The following is a 16,442-nucleotide window of genomic DNA, read 5'->3' as shown; positions in this document are numbered from 1 at the left end:
CTGAAGTGAGAATCCAGACCTCAATAGGCACCTACTCTACGCTCTCCTGCTCTTGGTTGCCCTGTCAGGAAGCTCCTCTCCAAGCACGAGCCCCTCCCAGGGCAGTCAGAGGCCAGCAGAGGTCAGTGGTCAGTGGTCACTAGCAGGGCCAGTGTGCATGCTGACCTGGGAGGCCATCCTTTATAGAGAGGCGTGATCTGAGTGGCAGATAGCAGAGAGAAGAGCAGGAGCAAAGGGCACGGGGGGCACATGTTCCTGCCACCAGGTCTGGTCTCTGCCCGCTGCCCCAGTGGGAGGCTCCTGACCCTACCCTGTGACTCCCCGCTGCACAGGAGGTCTCCAACACAGCCACACCACAGAAGAGGAAGTCCTGCCAGACCGAGTGCCCCAGGAAGATCATCAAGATGGAGTCTGAGGAGGAGAAGGAGTCAAGGTTGGCTCGGAGCTCCCCTGAGCAGCCCCGGCCCAGCACCTCCAAGGCAGTCTCGCCACCCCACCTGGACAGGTCCCCCAGCCCCAAGACCCCCGTCATAGGAAATGAGACCTTCCTGCCCGACAGCAACCATGCGACCAGCGACCCTGGGGAGGCAGGTAGGGAGGTGCGTGGGCAGCAGAGGCTGAGGCCTGCACGCTGTCCTCCAGGGGCTGGGTGGGACCCCTCTTCTGCATCCTGACCCTCCCCACGGAGCCCAAAGCCAACAGCATTCCCTGTGTGTCCCGCCCTCAGCTGCCACCAGACGGGGAAGGGAGAACCCAGGGTTTGTCTGGGGGATGAGAGTGGATAGTTCAGCTAGCCTGTGTTTTGCTGGGATGCCAGTGAGACGAGCGTGACGGGCCAAAGACCACATCTCCTTAGTTCCTTTCCCTAACACAGTCTTCGCACTCTTACAGAACCCAGCACTATGCCTCTGCATGGGGTGGGTCTCCCCAAGAAATGTTTGTTGGTGGGTGCCTGGTATGTGCCCAGAGAGGACTTGGGTAAAGTCCACACCCATCGGTTCCCCAATTTTTCTGCCACCTGCCTAAGGTACCTCGTTTGTCCTAGATACCTTTTACGGCCCCTGCCAGAGAGGGAGTCCTTTCATGTGAGTTGAGGTCAGCCCATAGAATTCTGGAATGTTCAAGACAGTTCTTCCTGGATCTGTTTTACCCAGAGTCCAGCTTTATTTTCATTCTGGGTCCCACACTGACCCCTGTTCCTGGTCACACTGAACCCCGACCCTGGTCACACACTCAGCCCTGACTGTTAATCCTTGCTCACAAATACTATTGGTAATCAGAAGGTTTTGATTAACCTAGATAAAGTATCTTTTTTTAAAACTAATTAAGTTGTTTATTTATTGGCTGCGTTGGGTCTTTGTCGCTGCACACAGGCTTTCTCTAGTTGTGGCAAGCGGGGGCTACTCTTCTTTCTGGTGCGCGGGCTTCTCATTGTGGTGGCTTCTCTTATTGCGGAGCACGGGCTCTAGGCGCGCAGGCTTCAGTAGTTGTGGCACGCGGGCTCAGTAGCTGTGGCTCGTGGGCTCTAGAGCGCAGGCTCAGTAGTTGTGGTGCACGGGCTTAGTTGCTCCGGGGCATGTGGGATCTTCCGGAACCAGGGCTCAAACCTGTGTCCCCTGCATTGGCAGGCGGATTCTTAACCACTGCGCCACCAGGGAAGCCCAATAAAGTATCTTTTAACTCAAACGTCTTGTGGCTTACGGAGCTGAGAAGTGGAACAAACCAGTGTGCCGCTTTAGGACGGCCAAAGGTTCCAAACCAGGTGGTGCTTGTCACGCCCCCTCCACAGGTAGTAAATTCTGAATCACTCCAGGGCCAACAGCTGAATTAAGCGTTCACAGGCAAGGCACAGTACGCAGTGATGGAAGTCCACCTTGAATAACCCCTCTGCACAAGCAGATGCACGCTGGCACACACGCTGAACGTTCACATCCCCCGTTGCAGGGCACACGTCACCCACCCCGTTCACTGGCCTGCAAGGATTCCCACGGGAGAACACCCTGGGCCCCGTCCACGGGCATCCCTGGCAGGCCCTAACATTGTCTCCCCTACCCCGTTTCAGAGGAGCGTGTCGTGGTGATCAGCAGCTCGGAAGACTCAGATGCCGAAAACTCGGTGAGTGGCTCAGAAGTTCGGCCTAGAACTCCTGCCTCCCCCCATTCCAGGTCCCAGGGGCCGCAGCCACAGCAGGTGACTCTCAGACTCACGTTGCGCCTGGGGAATTTACCAGCAAGGCAGTGAGTCCTGAGCTGTCCAGAGGATAGTCTCCAAATGCCAGCTGTGGTCTGGACCGCTCTGACCCTCCCTCCATACCAGGGCAGCAGCCTTCAGTAATCACATGTACTCTTCTGAAAAGCTGGGAGCGGGCTTCCTTCCAGGGCTCTGTCTCATTTCTGGACTAGCCAATGCCTGTGTCTGGAGCTTCCTTATGCGTTTCCTGCCCTCTTAAGTCCTCGGTGAGGAGGGCGGACAAGCGTTCATTCCCTGGTTAATGGCAGCTGTTGAGGGCTCTCTGGGGGTGTGAGGGCGCAGGGCAGCCCCATGCAGGGCCCAAACAAGCACGTGGTGACTCCATGTAAGAAGAACTTCTTTAAAGCCATCCCACAATGGAACAAGCGACCTTACGGGTTGTGACCCTTCTGTCCCTGGAGGTTTGTTAATGGAGGCTGGGCTGTCACCTGTCCAGGGGCAGAAGGGATCAGAATAGAATGGAAGGTTGGACTGGGTGGCCCCTGAGGTCCCTTCCAGCCCTCAGTCTGAGGTTCTGTGTTGGAAAGCGTATGGAGCCCACGGAGACCGTCGCACCTCCCTCCTCGCCAGCCCAGCCTACGCCGAGAGCTCGCCGAGCGTCCCACCCCTGCTGGGCCTCTCTTCTGCCCCGTGGCACATGCCGACCCCCCGCTTGGCCTCCCCACCATCCTGCAGAGCAAGCTGCCGTCCCTGATGCTGTGTGTCCCGGACAGCCTGCCGCTCACCAGGAGCAAGCTGCCGTCCACCGTGGGATCAACTTCCTATCACGCAGAGCACAAAGAAACCCGCGCCTTCGCCATATCTTACGCCTGCCCCTCAGAGTGTATTGTGCCCCCATGTGGACTTGTTCTCCCTCCCAAGGGCCAGTCCAGGCCCCCACCCCGGCCACCACCGGGACTCCCAGCCAACCTGCCGGTCCCCAGGAGTGTCCCGCCCGCCTCACAACGGCCAACAGCCAACCCCGCCGGGCGGGACGGGCAGCACGATCCCGCGGCCGCTCCCTCCGGGGCTCCTCGCGCGTGGCCCAGTGGCTCAACAACTTCTTTGCCCTTCCGCTCTCCTCTGTGGCTCCCCAACTTGATGCCTCTCTCAGGGGGGTGGTCGGGGGAGGCAGAGCACCCCAGGCTCTTGGAGCAGGAGTCTCTCCTGGGGACTCTGGCAGAGCCCCCATGGAGAATCCCCAAGTCCAGGTCCCACTGGAAGTCCCTCCAAATGCATTCCCACCACCCCACCCTCCAAATAGGCCTCCCACGAGCACGGGCCCCCCGCAGACAAGCCTCTGAGAGCCCAAGTGCCTCCCTCCTCTGCAGCCCTGACCCTGGTCACCTTCCTCTTGTAACCTTGTGGCCAACACACCCCCTCTGCTCCCCAAGCCCCTCCACCCTGCTACCCAGCCCAGCCCACGCACCTGAAGGCCCTACACACAGTAGGCATCCAGTACATCATCAGAGAGTGAACAAGGGCATGAATGGCTCCATGGACCTCTGGGTAAAGAGACAAGTCCTCCCCAGCCATGGGGGTGTGACTGAGATTCAGGCCCTTGTTCCTCACATCCTCAGGCCTCTTTGCCCAAGACAAGGAAGCTTCTCTCACCCTTTGCACCTCCCACTGCCCCATCCCCCCACCCCAAGCCTTCCCACTGGGCCTCTGCCAGGATGTAAGCCGAGGAGGGCAGGGACTGTGTCGCTCCCAGGCCCTGGCAGGTGCGGCTGCTCAATAAATACTTGTTGAACGATCACCCTTGCAAACCCTTCTTGCATGACCATCAGATTCCCTGCTGGGCTTAGCCCTTCCCTGCAGGTGTTTTTTGTCTCCTCCCTGCACTGATGCTTGGTTCACCTGGGGGGCTGCTATGTCCCTCTTTCCCCCACATCCTGGGAGCATCAGAGGTGGGAGGTAGGGTCCAGGCCCTCTGTGCCTCCTGTTTGGGTCCCACCGTCTGGCAAGATCCCCTGTGCCTTTGAGGTTTGGGCTCTCCAGATGAACCCCACTTGCCCCAGCTCATCTCAGACATTCTCCTGCCTTCCCCCACGTAGGAAGACTGCCTCCTAGGTTTCCTCTCCCCACGCAGGTCCAGCCTTCCTGGGTGACTTGAACATCCACCACCCTGGTCTCTCCTCACCTTGAGCTTTCAGGGATCTTTGCCCCATTCCCCTGCAGCTGCCAATCCCATCCCCCATGCCCCCTCCCCCCAGACCTCGCCATCACTGAGAACTTTCCATCTCTAAACTGTCCCACGCAGACTCTGACCACAGCCTCCTGCTTGAGCTCTCAACCCGTTCCTTCCAGGACCTCTGCCCTCTCCCTCCCAGCTCCTGCCTCTGCCTCCTGCCCACCAGCCAGCAAGGTCCCCCATTTCAGCCAGCCTTTCACCAGGATCTCAGTGCCCTGCCTCCCTCACCCGCCGGCCTCCTGGTAGCCTGTCCTCCAAAGACAACCCTGGAAGGATTTGGTAGCGTTCCCCTGCTCCACGCCGCCACCAGGAGGCCGACTTGTGTTGGAGAAAAGTCAAGGCGAGGAAAGCTACAAATGATTGTCTCCTGGGCTCCCTGGCTTCCTGCCTCAGCACGCCCCTCGGCTCTCCACGGCCCCTCGCTGCACCTCCACTTCCCTAGCTCTGGTCCCTCATCCTCGCCCCGCTCGCTCTTGCCAGGTGGCTGCACCTTCTGCCCTCAGAGGTTGACAGGTGGCATGGGAGCAGCCCCCGTCTCGCTCTCTGATGACAGATTGACCCGACCTGGTTACATCCTTCCCCCGTTCCTTCTGTTAGGGTGGTGGGGATGGCCACTTCCCTGTAGGACCCACTCCCCCTCTTCCTGGCCCCACCCTCCTGTCTCCTTGGGAGCCTACTGCATCTCCCCATGCTCATCTGTGTCTTCAAACACTTTCTATGGGCTACAGCTAGGCACCCTGAAGAAAGTCTGTCCTATCTCGGCAACCCCCACCCCAGACCTTCACCCCCTTGGTGCTCCTTCCTCACCCCACTCCCCTGCCCTTCCCCACCATGCCAGTGAGCCCTGCCACCAGCGCCAAGGTAACCTCCACACCTCCGAGTCCAGTGGTCGCCTTCAGTCCTAACTCCCCGAAAGACTCTGCTTCCCTTGGGTTCAGGACACTTCCTCCTGCAGCTCTGGCTGCTCCTCCCTACTCCCCCTTCAGGTCTCTGTGTTCTTTTAACTGTTGTTCTCTGGCTTAGGTCTGGGCCTTCTTCTCTTTCTAGTCTGTGTACTCCCCCCCCCCACTCCCCGTGATCTCAGCCACACCCACGTCTTCACTATGGGCTCATGCCCGCAGGACCAACAGGGCCAATGGCGTCCTGACGGCTCCACTCAGATGCCCCATAGAAGCCTCAAACTCACCTCTCCTCCTCTCCTCTCAGTAAATTGCACCATCTGCCTAGTTACAGAATCCAAGACCCCAGAGCTGCCCAGGACCCCCCCTGTGCTTTTTATTATTCCTCACAGGCAATCACTTTTTGAGTCTTTCCATGTTCTAAATTCCTCTGAAATCTGGACACTTCTTTCTATTCCATAATCTTGATAAAATTAAAACAAGACTGACCTTGGGTAGAGACAGAAACCTGGGAAGGAAAGAGCGAGAAAAGGATCGGAACGCCCTTAGTCCTGCCAGACGTCATGAGTGCCAGGTGGAGGCACTGAAACCAGCAATATTTTGGGGGTGGGGTGGGACGGGGGTGGTTCATCTAGTGCTCGGCTGTCAGCAAGGAGCCACTGGATGATATCTGAGGTTGATCAACTCAGGAAGGAGAAGCACATTTCGGGTTAGGAAGAATTAGACGATTAGAAGCAGCTGCTCACCTTTGGCGAGCCAGTCTGGAGGCAAGAGAGCCAGAGGATCACTGCCTTTGTGTAGGGCTTCTTCAGACAAGTTTTTCAAATCAACCATTACACGAGTCCAAAACTTGTCAGGGGAAAAAAAAAATTAAAAAGAACACAAATTAGATCCCCCTAAGTAGGTGCATCTCTCACCCACCTTCCATACCCCCTTCCAGATCCCTGGTGCTCCCAGAGTTCTTTGGAGGAAGGGAGCAGGGCCACATTTGCAGGGTGCTCCAGACTCCCCTGTCCTCCCCTCCCTGCAGCCTTTATCTAACTTGCCAGTGTGTGAGAGCTGTAGAAAACTGGTCTGCTAAGATACTGTGTTTCCAAGTGTACCAGGGTGTGTAGGCCCCCTGCTCGGGCTGCAGCTGTGTCAGTGGCTGGAATCGAGACGTGGGGGGCAGGTCGGTTCTGGCACAGACCTGGCGTGGTGGGCAGGGCTGGGGAGAGGCTGCCTGGGCAGCAGGGGTGCTCTGTAGGAGACCTCGCCCCTGCCGGGAGAGGCAGTGGGGCTGTAGTCTTGGGGTGGAGGGGCAAGACACAGGTCTGATGCTGGAGACCTGGAGTGAGGACTGTGCTTAAAAATGAGGTGGGTCAGACACATGTCTGCTGCGGGCCCTGTGTTAACGGATCCGAAGCAGAAAAAGATAGATGCTCTCATCCACTCTTCGGACGGAAGACTCACCCCAGTGCCCGATAGCAGCAGGACCAAGTGGAATCAGCAGGCGGCCTAGCCGAGGGGGCAGCCCCTGGCAGGAGTGGCAGTGGTGACTGGCAGTGGAAGGGAGGCCTGTGGGGAGCACCTGATCCAGGGGAGGGACCGTGATGCTGGTGAATGAGTGTATCAGAAAAGTAAACAGGTGCTCAGCTGTGAAGATGGGAGCCGTGTCCTCCAATGGGCAGCAGCAGCCTGCAGAGCAGTGGGCAGAGGGCAGTAGGGCCCACAGGCTGGCTAATGGGATCGTTTAGGTTAACAGATAACATGTGAAGTATCTCTGGGGCCTTCAGGCTTTGCAAGAGCTGTGGTTTTGTGTCTGCAAAATACACCAGTGTGTGTCTTGCCCCACTGATCCCAGCTGTTGCTTCAGCTCGGGTGCTAAGAAGGTTCCGCAGGAGCTGCGGACTCTCGATTAGTATTAATGTCAGATACTAGACAGGTATCTTCAGGTGAGGATGTTAAATATCAAAGAGTTTGGCTCCTGTCTGATTTGCTGATGCCCGAACGTGGAATACATCAGTCATTAGGACAGCGGTTGCCAATCCTGGCTGCACACTGGTGTCACTTGGGGGGTTTTAACCAAGGACAGATTCCTGTGTCCCACCCCCCAGAGATTCTAACTGACTTGGTCTGGGGTGCAGCCTGGACGTCAAGATTTTTTTAAGCTGCTATGCACAACCAAGGTAGAGACTCACTAAATTGGGGGAGTCAATTGCACATCTGTGTCAGAGGAATGCCGCCCCTTTCTATACGTATCAGCCTTGAGCAGAGGTGAGGTGTACATTGCTGGGCTATGATCCAGGTGTGGAGGGGAAATACTGGCTCTTCCCAGATAAACCTCCTAGACTTCTGGAAGGTGATGTCAACCCAGCTGCTTCCTCTGAGCACCTTGGAATGGCCGTTACACCTGCTGTGTTGAGTTGGGATGTGACTGATCTGCTAAGTTGACTGTGATGAAGATAAGTGAAATAGAGCTCATGAACCCGATTGCCTGTGTGTCCTAGTTGCCTGTGTAGCCCGAAAAGAATCCCAGATCCCACGTGGCTCAGTCTGAACACAGTTTTGCAGTCAAAGAAACACAGTCCGTTAACCAAGTGTCCAGTATTTGCTCACATCTTTCAAAGACTATTACAGGAGATCCAACTCATAACATAGCAGCACTCCTTAAACCCTCCACCACTTCACTCTAGCCCTCACCATCTGCCACTCCCTGGTCCCTCAAAGCCTCATCCCACTTTTCACTTAGAGTCCTCACACATGGGCTCTGGTCCCTTCCCCACTCCGTGCTGCCATCCCTTTCCCTTCCAAGCAAATCTCAGCTTTTTCCGATGAAAGGCCCTCTCCTAGATTCTTGGGTTCTGGTCTCTGCCACTCTCCCTCTCTATCCCCCCCTCCCCATTATCCTGATTGTGGAATAAGGTCGGGAAGTGGCAGTGTCGGGGTGTGGAACAGGGGCAGAAAATGAGCAGGGCCAGAAAGACATCCTGCCCTGGAGCCTCTATGTGCTGATTCTGTTAAGTCTGGGTCTTTAAAAAAAGTCTTTTTTAATTGTGTCAGTACTTCCCAGCTGTACTGCTGGGATTTAAGGCAGGGAGGGGGAATTGCCTTTACACCTGGCTGGAGTTCAGTGGGAGGCATTCCAGTGAGACCAGTCCCATGGGGTAGCCATACTTTATGGAAGTTCCCAAGGACAAGAGGAATCTGGGAGGAAAAGGAGTCACGGCTGGAAGATTCAGCCCTCCTTCCCTCGACAACTCAGTGGAAAGGAGTGTCCTTTTATGAAGGGAGCAAGCAGGTCTTCAGTAAGTGCAGGACGAAGGATATTTCCATGACTATAAAAGAGAAAATGACCCCAGGACCTCGGGAGGCTCTTAAAAAATGAGGTTCTCATGGCTATCATAGATGACCCTGGTATAAAGATGGGGGAGTTAGCTCAAGGATGCAGGTGTGCTGCTTGCCAGGGAGCTCAACCCTTGGAGGAGAATATCTGAAGAGAAGACTCTGGCCCTGCAGCCTGAAGAGACAGTACCAGAAGACAGATGGAAGCACCCTGGGCCACTGCAAGGGCTTCTGCAGTTTAGAGCAAAGAGAAGAAGGAAGAAGGGAAAGCCCAGCGTACTGTGTCGGTGGGTGGCAGAGAGGACTTGGCCAAGGGGACAGCTCTTCAGCCGAAGCCCAGGGGAGGCCATAGCAAGGGGCGTCCAGCTCTTTCCACCAGCCCAAGTGTGAGAGCACCCCAGCCTTGTGATCAGAACAGGCACTGGAAGATTGGAGATAGAAAACAACTTGATTCTCCCATGGGGGAAGAAGGCGGCGTCTCCTGTCTACAGGCTAGCAACTTTAAGGAAGACTCCTGGAGAAGGCTCCTCATAGGGAGGCAAGGGAGCCGTGACAGCGCGACAGAGACTCAGAGCAAGACAGGCCAAACGGATGTATGGTCAAATGAAGAATACAGATATGCAAGGCATATCTTTTGTCAAATTAGGGCCTCAGGTATAAAGTCCCAGAACTCACAGGCTGCTGTAAGCAACACCAGCTCTAGATGGACTCATAGTGAATGTCTGTTTCTATCAGTGACTAGGAGGAAGTTGGTGAGCCTGGGGTAGGGCTGTGAAAGGCAAATACAGATCAGCCCCTCTCAGGAAGCACGTTTTAATTGTGATTAGTAAAGACTTTGCTCTTGGCTGAAGTTTTGGTAAAACAAATGTTTCACCTGGAGGGTGGAAGGGCCTAAGAAAGTATGCTAATTCTGCCCCAGACCAGGGACGTTAGCCAGAGGCCAGAGTTCAGGGAGGCCTCAGATGGCCCCACGTGAGGCTGACTCTATCAGCCACCAGGGACAGTCCCTAAGGGGGAACGATCGAGGTCTTCTCTGGACTCTGTCCCAGCAGTGCCCCCAGCTGGCCCTGTGACATTGGCCATGTCCCTCCCAGTGTCTGGTTAGTGTCCACAGGTGGCATTCACAGGAGGTTCAGAGCAGGCCACCGAAGACTGAACGTCTGGCTTTGGCAGGTGTGCAATCTACATTATGAAAGACTCCACCCTTCTCTTTAGTCCCAGCCCCGGGGTTTAAACTCTTATAGCCAGAACTCTTCCCCAGCCCCAAGGCCTTTAAACAGTGTTCTTGCCTTGGTGAGGGAGAGAACAGACCCTCAGGTGCCAGCCTGGAGGAGGCCTGGCCTCCGGCTTCCCTAAGCACCATCTCCTGGACGCCAAACCTGGGGAGTCTTCTCTCTACTGTTCTCACAGCCAGGCTCTGTGTGTACCCCTAGAGGTGGCTGGTGTCCCAGAGGCCCAGCAGCCCTCCCCTCTCCTTTGTGCAGGACACTGGGACCTCAGCTCGCTTGGGGGACAGGAAAAGCCAGGTACCTTGCCCCTTCCAGAGAAACACCTGAGGTTCGAGATGAGCCTCCTTCCCCCCCGTCCCAGGTTTATGATATTTGTTCTGAGTCTGCTCAGAGAGACGACATCAGGAGCAGACACGTCGGGCCCTGCCAGCCTCGGCCCTGGCACCTTCCCTAATCCTCCACACCCAGCCCTGCTCGCACATGCGCACACTCACCCACAAAGTATCACACTTTCACACACACTTGTGTCGACACAGGTCCACAGCCCCACACCCCTCGTGCATACCCCTTTCACACACACTTGTGTCAACACAGGCCCACAATCCCACACCCCTTGTGCACACCCAGATGCACACACACACGATATTTGCATTCATTCCCACACATTTTTCACGCACACTCACACTTGCTCACGTGATCTCATCCTACTCATGCACTAATGCACATGTCCTGGTTCACAGGCACAGCCCTCACACGTGCACGTTCACATCCATTCATGCGCTCACTTGGAGACCCATCTTCCCTTTCCCAGTAACATGCCCTCCCTCGAGTGCACACAGATGCCCCCACCATACCCATGTGCTTGAGTCCCCCCCGCCACACTCATGCACGCACAAGCATTCACGCCTGCTCACGGGCGCAGGCTCACATCGCCACTGCGCTCCCTCTCGCCCCCCGCAGACCCCTGACCTGTTGGCTTTTCTGTGTTGCAGCCCTTGCGAGAGCTGGCCGACAGCAGCAGCGAGTCCAGTGACCTCCAGCTGGAGGGCCCCATGTCCCTCGGGGTCCTGGACAACAGCCTTGAGGACTCCCGAGCAGAAGACAGGCCCCTGGTTTTCTTTGACCTCAAGATTGACCATGAAAGTGGGTTCTCCAATGACCACCCCCACCCCTTTCTAGCTTAGTCCCTGAGTCCCCAGGATAAGTGCAGACAGAGCCATCTGCGAGTCCGGGAGAGCCCTGAGCTCTGGCCGATGGCTGCAGCCAGAGAGTGGGCAGAGCACTGGGCCTCCCAGGTATTTGAACTTGGTTCTTTGAATAAGGACATCTGCTTTGACCAGTGCCTAAAGGCTTAAGGCAAGAGCCTCCAGGGGTTCCCGCCCACCCCACCCCCATCTTAGGGAGCCTTGGGAACATGCTTCTAAACAGAAGCACGATGTGAAAGTCGCTGCTGTGAGACCAGCAGTCCAAGCACAGCCTTAGGCCATGACTGCACATTTCTGAATACAGGGCCCATTCGTTCCACGGTAGCTGCACGGGGAGGCCAGCAGAGCCAAGGTCCCAGGGAAATATGACCCCTTCTCCCTCAACTCCACAGTGTTTGCCCTGGCCCTGCAGAAGGCCAGGCCGTGTCCTGCGGCCTGGACTCAATGTGGTGCTCAGCCCAGGCAGACGGAAGCAGCAGGTGTTTCTACAGGACAGAGAAGCAGTTTGCAGACCTCACTGGAAGATTCTGGGCCATGCTTTGCATGGAGTGGACTGGGCAGGTGTGCTGTCTGACCCAGTGCTCTGACAGCTGAGGGCCTTAGCTATGTGACTGATGGGATTGGAGGCCAGGGGAAAGGGAGTGGAGGGCTAGGCAGAGGCAGCAAGGGGTCTCGAGTGCAGGTGGGTGGAGGCTGGCAGAAGACAGACAGGAGGGGCCTGGAGTGAAAGCGTTTGGTGAGCTCGGGAAGGTGGCGGGGCAGGAGGGAGCTGGACTCCCAGCAGGGGAGCAAGGGGGCGTGGAGGGCAGCCCCGCCTCCCCTTGGGAGCCAGGGTCAGAGCTGCACGTGAGGCTGATGTTTGTTTCCTGCCAGCAGGCCCCAAGGTGGGGTCTCTGGATGGGGGGATCGGCAGCCCTAGAGGACCCCCTTCTCCCGGTGGTACCTCGCGGTGCCCTTGGGGCCTCACGCTGCCCTTCTCTCCTGCCCAGCCCAGAAGATTAGCCAGCTGGCAGCCGTGAACCAGGAAAGCCAGTTCCGCGTGATCATCCAGCCCAAGGCCTTCAACATCTACTCCAAGGCCGTCTCCCTGGAGGTGGGGCTGCAGCACTTCCTGTGCTTCCTGGGCAGCATGCGTCGGCCCATCCTGGCCTGCTATAAGCTGTGGGGGCCCGGCCTCCCCAACTTCTTCCAGGCCCTGGAGAACATGAACAAGCTGGGGGAGTTCCAGAACGCCATCTCAGGCTTCCTGGCCGCCCTGCCCCTCATCCGGGAGTGCGTGCCCGGGGCCAGCAGCTTCAAACTCAAGAGTCTGGCCAAGACCTACCTGGCGAGAAACGTGAGTGGACGCAGCGCCCTGGCAGCCGTCCTGACCATGCGCGACCTGTGCCGCCTCCTCGAGGTGTCCCCGGGCCCCCAGCTGGCCCCGCACGTCCACTCCTTCAGCAGCCTGCAGTGCTTTGCGTCCCTGCAGCCCCTGGTGCGGGCGGCTGTCCTGCCCCGCGCTGAGGCCCGCCTGCTGGCCCTCCACCTGGTCAGCTTCAAGGAGCTGCTGACCGCACACCGCCATGACCCGCAGGGGGGCCTGAAGAAGTACAACCGCTTCCTGAGCCTACAGACCCCCTCGTTGCCCACAAGCCAGCCTGCACTCAACCTGCAGGCTCTGGGCACCTACTTCGAAGGCCTGCTGGAAGGGCCGGCCTCCGCAGGGGCAGGAGGCATTGCAACCCCCTCTGGCTGGCCATAGCTTGGCAGAAAGGGCTTCCCAGCAGAGCTGAGAGGAAGGGATGACTGGCTCAGACCCTTCTGGGGACAGAGAAGGATGGGGTCCCTGAGCCAGGCCCTGCCCATCACAGCAATCCCAGGTCCTGGTCCCCAGTTCTCCTTTGTCATTTGGTCCAGAATCAGTTTCCTTCTCTGGGACCAAATTCCTCTCCTCTAAAAATCCCACAGAGAAGGTTCCAAGGCCAAGCAGCCACCTGCCAAGCAGCCACCGCACAGATCCCTGTGCGGCCCTGGGAGCGCAGGAAAGTTAGCTCACCAGACCCCTGGTCCCTCTCCTCCAGGTGCCAGAACCAGGGAGGTCCCTGGTGAAGAAGCCCTGGCCGCTGGGCTCTCGAAGTGGCCCCTGTATTGCCCCAGCCACCCGATTCCCACTCCCAAGGGTGTCCTTGCCGCTCCTCCCTGACCCCTGGCCGTGGCCCCGGGGGGGACCTTCTGACAGCACCCACAGACACTGCCTGCAACACCAGTGGTCCCACGGGTACATAAGTGCCTTTCAAACCAAACCACCCCTTAGGGATTTGGGTTCTCCTAGCTTTTGCCTGCCCGGAGGCCAGCTCTGTTCACCTCCCCTCTGGAGTATTTTCACCCACAAAGGGCCTCCTCTCAGCAGAGACAGGGGCTGCTGCACCATGCCTGTCCGTGCTTCCAGACTGCAACCCTTCCAAGCCTGCTTCCCTCCTCCTGCCTACACAGATGCCTCCCCTTAGTCGAGGCTTTGCCCTTCACGTTCTCTGCACTGTCCCCGGCCCCCAGCCCTCCTGAGGTGCGTCCTCCAACCCAGCGCCGCTTTCAGTGGACTCCAGGGACCCACAGCATTGGAATCTCCCAGCAAGCTGCTTTAGTGCATTCTCCAGACAATTCTGTTGCCTGCCAAGTTTCAGAAGCATTGCTCTGATAGAGTCTCCTCCAGGGAGAAGCAGAGAAGGTCCCGGCCCTGGCCCTGACTGTGTGCATTGAGTGGAACCCAGGGGAGGGCCTGAGCCCCCACATCCCCACCTGTGAAATGGGCTGGTTAGCCAGCATGGTCCTAGAGCTCGCATCCAGCTCTGCCATTCTGGGGTTTTAGGAATGGACAGCAGGCCTCTGAGGCAGTGGTCAAGGAGGTTTTCATTCTTGAACCTTTGGTCCCAGCCCTAAGCTAAGGTCCCCAACCTTGTGGTCACGCTAGAGGTCAGCAGCAGAACACAGGCAGGTCAGGCCAGTCTCGTGTGACTAGCAGAACCACGGTCCCTTCCCCTCTGCCCCTCTCCCATCCCTCTTCCTTGGCCCCCTGATACTGGGGTGCCTCCATGGCTTCAGCTTTCACGTGAGTGAAGGCTTTGCACGCACACCCCTGCCCCCATCCAGCGGGGGGCCCCTGAAGACCCACTGAGGGATCACGCAGGAACGTGCCATCATGTTGAGAGTGCTGTGGCCCTAACAGTGAACTCGGATGCATTTCAAAAAAGATTCCGATTTAAAGTAGGCGCTGGCTCTGAAGCTCAGTAAAACAGGCTGGTGGGTGAGGGGAGGAGGGGGCTGGAGCCTCAGTCTGGCTGTGATGACCATCTTGGCAACAGCAAGGCAGCGCTTGGACCACTCCTCACAGCATCTTCCCCTCAGCCCCACCTCGGGACTGAGCCTGCCAAGCCCAGCCTCACAATGCTTTCTACCTTCAGATGGAGCTGATCACAGGTTTTACAGCAAAGGGCTGTTCTGCCCTCTCTCCACTGTCACAGCCTCTAATAAAGATGTGAATCGTCAAAGCCTGATGCCCCAATCACAAACTCTGCTCAGCCCACCCCAGGAACCACTGGGCAGCCTCTTGCCTGGCAAAGGGGGCACTTGCTGGCATATCTGTTCTTTGTGGGATGTCTTTCAGGACTTAGCAGAGCTGAGAGGCCCTTGTTGCTCAGGTATGGGCCTCAAGGATAAGAAACCCCATTCCAAGTGGGCAGACCAGGGTGGGCCTGTCTGGGATCATGTCCAAAGCGGGGAGCCACCTGGAGGGAAAGAAGCACCCACTTCAAGAATTACCCCCTAGAGGGAGTCAGAGACCAGGGTCTGTAGGAACTTTACCTCTGCTGGAAAATCCTGTACGCTGGTTGTCACAGATGGAGTTCTCATTAGTGCCTGCAGGGATTCCCCTGGCACAGGCAGTGTAGGAATTAGCAACCCCCCTGGCCTGGGTGACGAGCCAGGTAATGTGATTTGAGCAGTGCCACTGCCCTTAGCCCCACCTACCTGTCCCAGGTGCCCAAATTCCAGTCCTGGAGTTTTAGTGTCTAATTGCAAATCCAAATATGTCTCTTGTGCTTCATCTTTGAATCCTATCTCAGGTTTATCCATGTCAACTAACCACAAGTTTGCTGGGCTAGAAGTCAGGGCGCTGAGTTTCAATCCTCACTTAGTTGCCTCTGACTCTAGTCTGGTACATCAAACTCGTCGATGCTTAGGCTCTGACTCTGTAAAATGGCATAATATGGGTTGTTTTTGCCTCATAGGATCTCGTGTGAACCAATGAGAAAATGTTTCTGAAAGTAGCCTTTTAATGTATGAAGAACCACACAAATGTAAGATCTTATTTTACTGACAACAAAGATGACAGTGTTATTGCTTTATAAGTTACAGAAAAATAAACAGATATTGGATCTTAGCAAACAGAGGACTTCGGCTTGTCTTCAGGGGAATAAAGAACAAGATCTGGCATGGAGCAGACAACTTAGTGGGGCTGGAGGGTCCTGGGTCCCAGGGAGCCAGGAAGGAGAGCAGGGGAGTCTGCCTTGGAGTGGTTGAGCAGTAGGTGGCTTTGTGTCCCAAAAATACCCAGATGGGAGGTTTCAGCCACACAGCCCTGGAGCAGACAACAACTTTCCTGTGGCAGCCCAGCTCAGCCCTTCCCAGCCCTCCCCTACTCTCAGGCCCCTTTTTGAGGCCCAAGAGCTCAGGGACACCCCCAGGAAGGTCGCTTGAAAATCTGCTTTAACCTCAACCGTGCTCTTCCTTTCAACTGCACAAAACTCAGCTGCTGCTCCAGTGCTTGGCCCTGCTGTTCCCCCACCCTGCACCCTCCCCTCATCCAGCCCTGGCCGGCCCCACCTCCACCCTTATTCCTACCCTAGACTCACTCTGACCCCTAGTCCCTATCTTGACAATTCTCCATAATTCAGAGTTGACCCTTCACCCTACACCTCCCGCAGGCCCCGCCCCCCCTCGCTCCCCCCCTCCACCTCCTCTGACCTTAGGCTTGTCTCCACCTCACACCCCAGCTGCCCTATACCTAGAGGAAGAGGTCCTTTCTCACCTCTCTTCAGTCCTCACAATTAAGGGAACTACACAGCTAGTGACATGAAATGTCAAGTCAGAGAGAGTCCTACCTTGTGGATCCTGCCCAGACGGAAGGGGAGCTGAGCCAGAGCAGCTCCCAGACTCACCAGCAGAGGGCGCTGCCGCCCCACAGGGTCTGGTGTCGAGGCTGCTGCTCCCCGCGGATGGCGAGGGGTGTGGTGTCAGATAAAGGCTCTGGGTAGCAGCAGTCTTTTTCAAAGTGCCACGCATACTTCCGGTGGTGTGGGAGATATCTTTAGGTAGATGGTGCATG

General features: G+C 56.9%; 1 protein-coding gene across 8 annotated transcripts in view; it reads left to right on the top strand.

The window, feature by feature from the left end:
- Positions 1 to 15,851, top strand: part of PML (PML nuclear body scaffold) — a 44,503-nt gene extending 28,652 nt beyond the window's left edge. Inside the window, exons 6-9 of one of the 8 annotated variants that reach the window (XM_030875010.3) lie at positions 333 to 591; positions 2,063 to 2,115; positions 10,868 to 11,018; positions 12,070 to 15,851. In XM_030875010.3, coding sequence (XP_030730870.1) covers positions 333 to 591; positions 2,063 to 2,115; positions 10,868 to 11,018; positions 12,070 to 12,824 — 1,218 coding nt within the window. In that variant the 3' untranslated portion in view covers positions 12,825 to 15,851. Of the gene's footprint in view, positions 1 to 332; positions 592 to 622; positions 634 to 2,062; positions 2,116 to 2,777; positions 5,060 to 10,867; positions 11,019 to 11,472 lie in introns of those variants that run through there. The other 7 variants (XM_030875014.2, XM_060294004.1, XM_060294006.1 and 4 more) reach the window with 7 other exon arrangements.
- The last annotated feature ends 591 nt before the right edge of the window (positions 15,852 to 16,442 follow it).

This window comes from Globicephala melas, chromosome 2 (assembly GCF_963455315.2).
Source record: "Globicephala melas chromosome 2, mGloMel1.2, whole genome shotgun sequence".
Lineage (NCBI taxonomy): Eukaryota > Metazoa > Chordata > Mammalia > Artiodactyla > Delphinidae > Globicephala > Globicephala melas.
This window is presented reverse-complemented; position numbering and strand designations above follow the sequence as displayed.